The sequence below is a fragment of the Myxine glutinosa genome, chromosome 12 (assembly GCF_964187855.1).
Source record: "Myxine glutinosa chromosome 12, kmMyxGlut1.1, whole genome shotgun sequence".
NCBI lineage: Eukaryota > Metazoa > Chordata > Myxini > Myxiniformes > Myxinidae > Myxine > Myxine glutinosa.
Genome location: NC_136272.1, coordinates 34,055,321 through 34,066,346, shown reverse-complemented (window position 1 = coordinate 34,066,346; position 11,026 = coordinate 34,055,321). Strand labels below are relative to the sequence as shown.

Here is an 11,026-nt window from a genome sequence, read left to right as displayed (position 1 = left end):
TCTCTTGAGGCTTCCCTGTCTCATCGATGGTCGTTTGTTGTCTATTTACTTTCGTTCTCTCACTGTATTGCTTTTTTCTTTCTTTCTTTATTCACCCCAGATCCATTTTTTTTTTTGAAATGCCAACTTCGTTCCTTGAAGTCCGAGCAGTGTCCAATTGTTTGTTTTTTTTACCTCTCCCACCCACCCACTCCCTCCCACAGATCTCCCTGTTCTCTACTGTTGTACTTGTGTGCTTCCCTCTCTCTCCCCATATTGTCTCCCGCTCCCTTTATTATTTGTTTTATGTGTCTGTTTGCTTTTTTGTGATTAATGCTAGCTCTTACATGAGCCTCGATGTTGTATACAAAATTTACTTTGTGTTAAAATGTAATTAACAGGATTATATTAATCAATTGATGTCTTCAAATTATATCATCACAATATACATTAGAGTGAAAAACATTTATTTGCTCATCATGTGACAGCCAGTAACCATCATAAACAACACCTGACAAGAGGCTTTGTGGGTGGTAAATGGAGCAACTCATCCATCAAGAAGGCAAGAAGAGAACCTAGCACAAAGTGATGTCAAAGGCGGTGGATGGTGTGGCGATCGGAGACCGATTCAGGGTTATCAAGGTTTTCCCACCAGGAAGAGAGCAGTGGAGAATCGGCAATGCGTTTGAACCATGGCGAAAGTGAGATGGCACCAGTCTCGGCCTCTCTCAACATTGAGCAAACACCATGTAACGTCACCCAGCGACAAGTGTGCACCTCGTTGGGGTTGGGGTTGATGGCAAGGTCTTTGCATAGCAAAAGGACATAGTCGACCTCATGTTCACCCCATATGCCATCCGACGATGCCTTGTACAGCACTCTTGTCATAAATGTCAGGTCCTCTGGCTGGACCTGCATTGGAGAAAGGGAAAAAGGGGGCATGATAATAAGGAAGCATGATGAGCGAGTGGAGTGAGCTGGGTATGATGGAGCAAAAGAAGCACAGGGTTGACACTGGAATTATTGTTATGGACAAATACCTGAACACCGTATGTAATCCAACCTGGAACATTAAAAAACTTCTGAGATGCATTTTGAGCGTTTTTACCCATGTTAAAACACTGATCACAGGTTACTTTGTGTCATCTAGTTCTGTTAAGTCACATCTAACTTCTGGTGACATTCGTGATCAGATTTCTCCAAACATTCCTATCCTACACTGCTTCCCGAAGCTCTAGTCAAGACAGCTTAGTTGCAGCCTTTACCACATCCATCCAGTGCTTACAAGGTCTACCTCTTCCTCTTCTTCCTTCAGCATGGTTGATTTCTCCAGGTTTTTTATTTTCTGCATGCATGATGTGTCCAAAGTATGAGTTTCTGTTTTTGCTTTTTTTTTTTAAACAGTGATCCAAGGCTCAGGAAGGAGCCAATACATGTATCGAATGTAGTACAAGGTACAATATGGGTTTTTACTGGGATCTCAGCAGAAGATTGGTGCTCAGATGGGAACGCTAAACAGGCCAAATCCTGAGATATTACTTAGATGACTACCTCTGTGCAAAAAAACAACAACAACCTTCAATCAACGGTTTCCCTCCCCTTTGTATCTTCAATTTCTCACTGAAATCTCAGCAATCGGAATCAATTTTCAGTTTACAAGATCACGTAGAAAATACGTAGTTGTGCTCGCCAAAGCCCTTGACGTGTACGTGGCGTTATTTTAATTTCCATGAAGTGCATTAAAGGTGTCATCATCAAGTAGTGAGCAGCCACCAAAAGGGAGAAAAGGAAAAGTCATGGCAGGGTGGTTGGAGGCAAGCATCACAAGCGGTGTTAGGATGGGTTACATAAGGGCAAAAGGCAGGCCAATTAAGGTGTTCTCGGCAATGCCAACACAAAATATACCTGGATATTTCATAGAACATGATACCCCATGCAGTATTATTATTTTGTATGCAGTCTGTGGCTGCTAGTTGCATCATTGCTGAGTGTGGCTGTGTCGCTGATGCAGTGCCTCGTTGCCATCAAGCTGGTACTCATTTTGTCGACCTCGGAAGGATGACAGTCTGAGTCGACCCTCTTGGTGTTATTTAACGGTACTACAGGGGCTCTAACTCAAGACCCTAAGATCTTAAGCCAGCCATCTTAACCATTAATCCAACGGTGTGTTCAGTTATGACGTTTCTTGAAAAGCGCTCATCAAGTGGCTTAAGCCCTCAAGCAAGCACTCTATTCGAAACCATTGATACAGAACGACTCGCTTGGCAAGCACTAGCTAGCTGCTTAGTAAATGAACATACCCCAGATCTATTCCGCACAGTGTTCAAGTATAGTACTAATTAAAAAACAAAAATCCGGAGGTTTAGTGCTGCTGAAGCAGTCGTATATACCTCATCTTTGTAAAATGCAATAACACGACGTTGAGTTATTGATTTTTTTTATTGATCTTTATTGATCACTATCAAACGCAGCGTAAATCGGCAGCATACGTAGCCATATACACAGCATTGTCTTCACCCTGACACTCTCAACATGCCATAAGCAAATCTGGCATCATTGGGCCTTTCTGGTTGAAGATGAAGATCAAGATGAAGGGAAATCGGTAACTGTAACCACTGAACGGTACTTGAAAATTATCCATCAGGTCAGGGTTGCATTAGCGAGGAAGCTCCACATTGACAGGGCTGTGCAATGGTTTTTAACAAGATCAGGCCACATCTCACACTTCCAACAAATGGAATAGTCTCTAGAAAATCTTGATTGGGTGCTCCATTCTCTGGATGTCAACCCACTTGACTTTAATCTTTGCAGTTACCTGAAGGACTGAGTGTACCAGGGGAAACCTCAGACTATTGATGACCTCAAAAATGCAATTGCCACCAACATCAAAGCTATTCTCGTTCAGGAATGCAGCCGAGTTATCGTCAACTTCACCAGGAGGATCCACTTGTGTCTGCTACAGCACGGCAGACATTTAGAACATGTTTTGTGAACTGCCTTCTGAAATCACTAGTTTCATTTTAGTGTTACTTTATTCCACATATTACAAAGATTATTATGTACAAGTTTCATGTTTTCAATTTGAAATTAAAATATAACCCCTTGGGGGGCTGAGGGTTATTTCCCCACGTTTTCTAAGAAGATTTTAAAATCAATTACCTGAATTTGAGGTGAAACCCCCCACTCAATCTCTTTATAGGGAGCGTATCTGATGGGGAGCAGAACTCCATGAGAACTTGCTGTCCTGATGCATCGTACCAAATTTGGTTCATAAATCGGTCGGGTAGTTTGTGAAGAGAAGATAAAATGTTTTAGTCAAATGTTAACAGGCAGCCGGACACCGGAACCCACTCTATAAAAAGTATACAAATAACTTTGGGTTGTGTTTTTTTAATGAAACATCCTGTGTTAGTGTTCTTCAAAAGCATTATCATTGTAACTCAAAGTATTGTTATGTCTGTGGGGTAGGCAGTGATATGTAGTCAGGTAGATTTGTGTCGGTATCATGCTCCGGATGTCGGGTAAGAACCATCACCATGTAATTTTTGTTTAGCCGAATGTCGGAGTAAGGTGTATCTTCATCCCCATCATGAGGGGGTGGGGCATGTTAACTAGCTTAGGGCATAAGGATAAATTATACCTTGTAAGTCTTACCCGATATGATTTATCCTTTGTCCTTTTTGGCACTGCACCATAGACACCAGTGAGGAAATGCCCATTAATTGCACTAAATAAGAACCATAAAACCAACCGGAAGCCAGTTCTGAGCATGGCCATTTGGACGCACCAGCTACATCGCCAAGGAAGACAGGCAGGCCAAAGACACACCCCGAGGAGCCGTGATTGGCCAGGGTGGAGCAACTCGCTATTGGACGGGAGGGGTAAGAAGGAACTCATGATTGGCCAGGGCAGAGCAATAAGCTACCCGTTGATTGGTGGAGGGAAGGCCGAGGAGGAAGAGCGCCGATTGGCAAGGACCACCGATGACGACAGAGGCGAGCAAGAAGCGGCGCGCAGTTTGGTGGAGAAGCGCTGATGACGTCACGACCCCGACGATAAAAACTCTAGGACCGACATTTTCTCTCTTGCCTTTCCCCCTTCACGCTTTCATCTTGCCCTCAATGACCTCTTGCCCTTCCTCGCCTCTCGCATATTCCTCTGTCCCTCGACGTTCCTGCCTCTCCCTCACCCCTGGTCTTCGACACTGTTGCTGATACAATCCTTTGGCGTGCGAGGAGAACGGAGGCCTGACTTTGTGCACGCACGCCAAACGACGAGCGGTTTCCCGCCAACACCGGAGCCACGTCAAGATTGCGCGCTGGGGCCTGGACGATTGCTGACACGGCACCGATTTGAGTCGACTGCCACAATTAAACTATACACCCTTATTTTCCAGTTCTTTTATTCCCCATTTGTCAATGTTATAAGTCTGGTGTGAAGGATCCTATAGGAACTTAGTTTTACCATCTCGTTCTTGTTATCGGCATCCATTTTAATAAATCCTTTTATTTTCCTTGTACATTTCTAAACCCGTTTTTGTGCGAGTTTATTTTCAGCAGGTTGAAGACTGCACGGCGGGATCGCTCAGGTAAGCGCTTCAGTTTCCTCCCCTTTTCCCTTTCCTCCCGCGCTACATAGTAAAGTCCGCAATTGAACTGAACGCTTCGGAGTAAAAGCTCGCTATTGGCCATTCGTGATCCCTGTGGTGTTCACCTGAGGGAATCACACGACAGTATTTTAAAAAGCTAATTGGTATTCATTGTACGGGATCTCTTATTACGCCTATAAGGAACGTCACAGAAACCTTAAAGAGCAACACAGCATGGGATGAAGGATATAAAATATGAATTTTTGTGGGGAAATTATAGTTGTGATCAGAGAGGGGTTAAAATAGAAATAAAAAAGCAAAAAACAGAAACCATAAAAGGAGAATAAACCAACACAGATCAAAATAGAGGTCATGGCCTACATGTTCACGGTCAATGCCAAGTTCAGCCTCCAAGCGTCGGCAAGCAGCGCGGCGGACACCAATCGCTGACTCCTCCTCCTGCTCGTTTGGTACAGCCAGTGGATGACTGCAGCAGCTGTTCGTAAAGCAACCTGCTCATAAAAACAACGTACATGGCAGCATCATTTCCAAGTTGGTCACTGGGTTGTGCAACGCTTCAAGTTCCATTAAATATTACAGGAAATTTGGAGGTACATTGCTCTCCTTTGTGGGCCAGGGGCTCCTGCATCCTGTGTGCCTTAGCTGGAAGCTGTGGTTGTTAAAACTGACCATCATTAGCATTAGGAGGCCAATGCACAGGCTTGCTTCCCTCTCAGTGCTGAAAAACTATCTCGTTTATACACTATTGTTTCATTGATAGCCGGCGAAGCCGGTGTTGTCAATGAACGCGTACGTATTATGTTGAAAAAACAGATTATGCTGGATCCCTTGGCTTGATAATTTCGAAGCTTTGACGCACCAAATCGCTCAATGGAGGCCGCCATCTTGCGGATGCGGAAGTATGCATAACAAATTTGAAAAAGTTCCATAGGAGTTTGTTTCACCCGTCTTTGTTTAATTCACAATCTTATGCACCTCTAATTTGTAATTAAAATACTTTAAGACCAACCTCGGCCCGCACGGGCCTGGTTATCTTAAACGAAAATCGTCACCAAACACCGGAACCAATGAGATTCGAGCATTTGAAAAAATATTTCAAAAACCAAATCACTCAATGGAGGCCGCCATCTTCCGGATGCGGAAGTATGCATAACAAAATTGCGAAAAAGTTCAATAGGAGTTTGTTTCACCCGTCTGTTTGATTCACAATCTTATGCACCTCTAATTTGTAATTAAAATACTTTAAGACCAACCTCGTTATCTTCAACGAAAATCGTCACCAAACACCGGAACCAATGAGATTCGAGCATTTGAAAAAATACTTCAAAAAAGCTTATTACGCATTTCGGAGGCTGAAAACGGCATCAAATATTCTAAAATTGACGAAGAATTATTTTTTAGAAATCTCGCAGCAGTAGGGGATAGTTTTTCACAGCCGGAAATATCCGAAGTTGAGACGGAATTCACCGAAGTATATTTTATCAATTTTAATCTCATCCAGAATGCAAATGGTGTCATTTTAGGTCTGAATTTGCGAAATTTTGTGAGCTGACCAATCAGCGATCAGCTTAGGTCAGCCAATCAGCGCCATCGACACGGTTTCATTAACGACAGTCACACATTGCCATTGAAACGGCGCTATCGTCTGATCTGTCGGCACTGATCTTACTGCAAGCTAACTTCTTCTGGTGGGGGAAGCCGCAGTGCCCAGTGAGAACCAGTCCTGACAGCGACTGAAGTTAGAAGACTACACACATACTGTGAAAACGTATGTTAAGCCCAGTTAAAATTTCTTAAAATAGGCCCTAAGCCAGCACATCGTATAGTTACTTCCTTAAGCTTCTTGTGACATTTATTGTATGTCGGTATTGGGGAGGACTGTCTGCTCTTCTCTTTCACCAAGTCTTACCAGGTACGGTACCTACTACACCTACCTACTACCAACTACCTAACCCACTGATGCCATTGTGATGGGTAAAATAGTGGCAAGAGGCTTTGGCTTCGCCGGCTCATTGCGGCTTTGCAGTCGGGTACTAGTAAAATCTGAGCATACGGATTGGTGGAGACTCTATAGAGGTATAATGGGGGTGGGGTGGGTAAAGCACAAGTTATTAACGCACAGGTTGTAAACCTGGTGCGTTATAGCGTTTGCCTGGGAATTTCTGTCTCTCCAAAAGTGAAGCTCCAACAGTGTAGACGTTTCTGTCGCTCAGATGTGTAGACAGTTTCTGTCGCTCAGATGTGTAAACATGACGTCATCAAATCTATATTTAGGCTAATTGGATGTACAATATGTCTGATGTACAGGACCTTCTCTCTTTCAGTTTCCTTCTGGTCTTATCCCTCCTGCCTTCTCTGCTCTGCATCCCAACTGTTTGAACACGTTTAATAAGTAAACTGCTCTCAAGTAAAGCTAAGAAACTGAACTCTCAAGGACTTACCAGGAAAGGTGATTTTGGCAAATGAGCGTTGTTGCAAAAGCAATTCCTTCTGAGAGTTGAAAATAAATACACTGAAGGCCCGATGCAGCATTCCTGCCAGGGTCAAAGTGCAGGTAATGTATTTGTCTTATTGTGTTACCTGCTTGATTACAAGAAAATAACTTTTATTTGTGATGGAAAACAATGTATTTTTACATTCAAGAGGCAAAATGTTTGAAATAATAGGAAAATAAATGCCTTCAGCACCTTTGTTAATGTTCTTCATGAGATGGCACTCGTGCTTGCTGGAACTGCCTTGTGGCCTGTCAAGCTCATCTACCAGGATGCACGGTTCTTTTAGCAGGGCAACCTGCTGGGCATCCAACCCAACTGTCTGCTCACCCGCTTCCGTCGTTGTAATCCCACTCATATTTACCGCAGTTGTCCTGGAGTAAATGGACAATATGAAGAATAATCTGGACATTCAGTGTGCAAAAATGGTGGAGGTTTTAATCAACAACACAACACAACATGCATTTTAAGGCCATTTTCTGGTGCATCCCTCTTCCTTCCATTCCACATTGTTTTTATACAGGGTCTAATATAAGGCTCATGGAAGGGCTGGAACAAAAATTACACGAGCATGCACGCACACACACGAAGCTTAGGGGGGAGTGACATCACTTCCCAAAGCACTCTGGGTATTAGCAACACCATCTTTTTTATGATGTTGTTTCTCTCCGCACCGAGTTGGGTGACTAAGGAGGAATTTCCTCCTCCTCATGGATGCCAACACTTGGGGTTTTTCTGTACTTTTTCCTTTTTAAATACAGAGCGTTAATAAAGGAAGCAATTTGAAAATCATCCCTTTGACTCGGCCGGGTTTTGAACCGCCGACCTACCGGACTCGGAGTGGAAACTCTGACCGTTATGCCTCCGTGTGTTGCAATTCAAGATTGAAGTGGAATTTAATTCTTTAAAAAAAAAAAATCAACAAAACTCAAGGAAGTTGATGAAGCATCACCTCTTTCTCAAGGTGCACATATACACCACACACACACATTGCTCTCTCTTCCAGTAATCCCTTTCTGGTTAAACTCACAAAATCCGAGCTTATTTCACACCTCTTTTGGTCCTCTTCTCTACCGTTTAAGGAACTGCCACCCTAAGGATGTTCAATCCCACTCTTCGAGCAGGTGACGCACTACCATCCCAGGTCATCCACCCTCCCGACCTGCCATGTTTTATACCCCCATTAACTCGACCTAAACCAACCATATTACTTGCAGGTTACCGTTTCCTCCCCTTTTTCCTGTTCGTTCATTCCACAGCTTGCTGTGTCCAACTATGGCCCCAATGATCACCCACTGTCAGTTCGTTGCCTTTTTACCCTCTTTCTCTCTTCCATGAGCCAAAGTTTTGTATTTTTAAAAAACAAGAAGAAGAAAAAGAGCTTCTTCATACCAGTTAAAATAAACATTTTCAAACCATAGAAAACTTTCGGGAAGATAATTATCATTTCTGTGATTATCATTCATGCTTCTACATCCATTTCCACCGATCTTGCTTCTCAGCCCAAACATATTCCCCCTCCATGCGTACGTAAAAAGTAGATGGACTCATTCTCCATCAGCGAGCGTTTTGTGAACCCAATGCATTTTTTATATTTCTACAAGTTCCGGTTCTAAAGCTTGTGGAAGAGCTGTCACACAAATTGCAGGAAACAAGACGAATGAATAGACAGAAAATCTGTGCATTCCGTTTACTCCTTTCAACAAAATTAATCAAAACCTTTCACACAAATCCAACCACAACTGCAGGTGCAGGTGCAGGCACCACTTACGTTCTGGATTCAACTCACCAAGAGCTCTTGCTCCGAATATTTTGTATTTTTGACGAAGTTTTGCGGCTCACGTACCCCGATCCTCTTACCCCATTGGCTGCTGTAACCACGCAACTGAGAAGGCGTCGCATAAGGAGAGGCTTGGCTGTCCAATGGGAACCGAGGGGGCGCGGTCACGTCATCACGTGAGAGAAATAATTGCCTTGCAACAAGGTTATTGAAGTGCCGTTCAGGTGAATAGTTCTTTATCAATACGCGATGCAAAGTGCGGAACAGTGAATCGTAACAACGGAGGGTGTGCAAATGTCAGGGTGGATTCGTTTGTGTGACAATGAAATTATTCATAATACCATGGCCTGTAATTACGTGTAGATTAAGATATGCACAGGTGTGATTGGCAAACAGAAAAAAAGCTCACTTTGTTAACTTCCGGGAAGATTTAAAACCGTTAAGCTTACCTGAATTTGGTACGTGCTTCAAGCCTCCTTACACAAGGTTCAGAATTTAAAAATGAGAGCACGGACAAAAAACATAGCCATAGGTAGGGGCGGTAATGCAGGACAGCTCACAGGCAAAAGTTTCCACGATTTGGATTTTTTTAGTTGGGGTTATGAATTATGATGCGATACAGCACAATAAAAATAAATTAAACAACAAAGCCAAGAAGCAATGAAACAAGAAAAGAAAAACCGTAGAAGGAGGACTTCCAGCTCGGCTCAGAAACACTAACGATGCACCCTGATTACAAAAACGATTAAATACACCGTTATTATTTCCAGCAGGAAAATGTACATCAGACAATAGTTTAATTGTGACATAGGTGAATTTAAAGCCTGAGTTCTGAAACGTGGCTCACCTGAATGAAGCAATGCTGAAACAAAAGCACGAAATACTACGCGAAGTAAGCAATATGAATATGAGATACCAAAAACATGTGGTTATACATGTATTTATATATATATATTTATATAGATATGGGATGGGCAAAGTTCGGCTTGGGTTCTGGGTGGGTTTTTTAACTGGGTTCCACATGGGTCTCATCTGGGCTGCCGATGTCATTGTACAACTAGAACGACACTCTTTGATGTCATATCCCACCTTACAAAGCTGGCTGGGGCCCACATAACATGGGTTTTCGTCGGTTAGGTGGGCTGACTGGACTTTGAGTGGGCTTTGAACTAGGCCACATGTGGCTCCCAGGTGGGCCAAGCCAATGTTGGTTTCCGAAGTTTTAAAAAATGGCAGCGAAGCAGCTGCCAGCCAACGTGTTATCGAGACCAGTTCAACTACAGTTTTAAACGTGAGTTTGTTGTTGTCTGAAGTGAATCATTCTGTTTGAAGAAACGTTCTAGTTTCCAATCAACAGACATGTTGTAGACCCCAGGGGCGGATCCAGGGGGGTGGGTGCGTGCAGGGGGTGCGCACCCCCCCTTCGATCCAGGATGAGGGTGCAGGAGTGCGCACCCCCCCCTCCCCCTCCCCTCTGGATTTTTGATAAATTATAAGCTATGAATATCCTGGAACAACCCTCGTGTCCAGATGATTCTTGAACAAGGAACGTTCCAGGCAGCTTACCAACGCTCAGAGGTTTAAAATCACTTTTGCTTTATTATAAAACACTCCAAGTGCGACGGTAAAAAAAACCCAAACTTTCATCACATAAATCCATCGTCCAAAGCGAAATAAACAGCAGCAGCCACTCCAGCGGATATGGCGCGAAGATGACGACGTGGCGATGACGCAACACATGGGGTTTTTTTTTTTTTTTTTTTTTTTTTTTTTTTGTATACAATATCGAGGCTCGTGAAAGAGCGAACATTAATCACACAGAAAGACAAACCGACACATAAAACATATAACATAGGGAGCGGTAGACAAGATGGGGAGAGAGGGGGAAGGACACAAACACAACATTTGAGAGCAGGGACCGAGAGACATGGAGACATCGAGAGATCTGAGAGAGGGCGAGGGCTTTGGGGGGGGGGGGGGGGGGGGCGTGGGAAGGGGGCAGTGGGAGAGGTATAAAACATATGGACACTGCCAGGACTTCCAGGAAAGAAGTTGGAATTTCAAACAAGGTGGATCTGGGGTGAATTAGCGGGGGTAGAAAAGATCAAGGTTTTGGATGGGGGAAGATAAGAGATGGTGGTGAACAGCTGTTTTAAAGACCTGGAG

General features: G+C 43.5%; 1 protein-coding gene across 3 annotated transcripts; it reads right to left on the bottom strand.

Annotated features, from left to right (window-relative positions):
* Positions 1–429: 429 nt before the first annotated feature.
* On the bottom strand, positions 430–9,455 carry IDI1 (isopentenyl-diphosphate delta isomerase 1). 3 transcript variants are annotated; one of them, XM_068132786.2, is made up of 6 exons: positions 9,310–9,428; positions 8,870–8,996; positions 7,276–7,454; positions 7,030–7,122; positions 4,949–5,079; positions 430–891 (listed from the first exon to the last, which is right to left on the bottom strand). In XM_068132786.2, the coding sequence occupies exons 2-6, from the start codon at positions 8,980–8,982 to the stop codon at positions 571–573; spliced, it is 837 nt and encodes a 278-aa protein (XP_067988887.1). In that variant the 5' UTR covers positions 8,983–8,996; positions 9,310–9,428; the 3' UTR covers positions 430–570. The 3 variants fall into 3 exon arrangements, with proteins under 3 accessions (XP_067988887.1, XP_067988890.1, XP_067988888.1); XM_068132789.2 differs by having other exon boundaries at positions 8,852–8,996; positions 9,310–9,418; XM_068132787.2 differs by lacking the exon at positions 7,030–7,122 and having other exon boundaries at positions 9,310–9,455.
* Between the last annotated feature and the right edge of the window lie 1,571 nt (positions 9,456–11,026).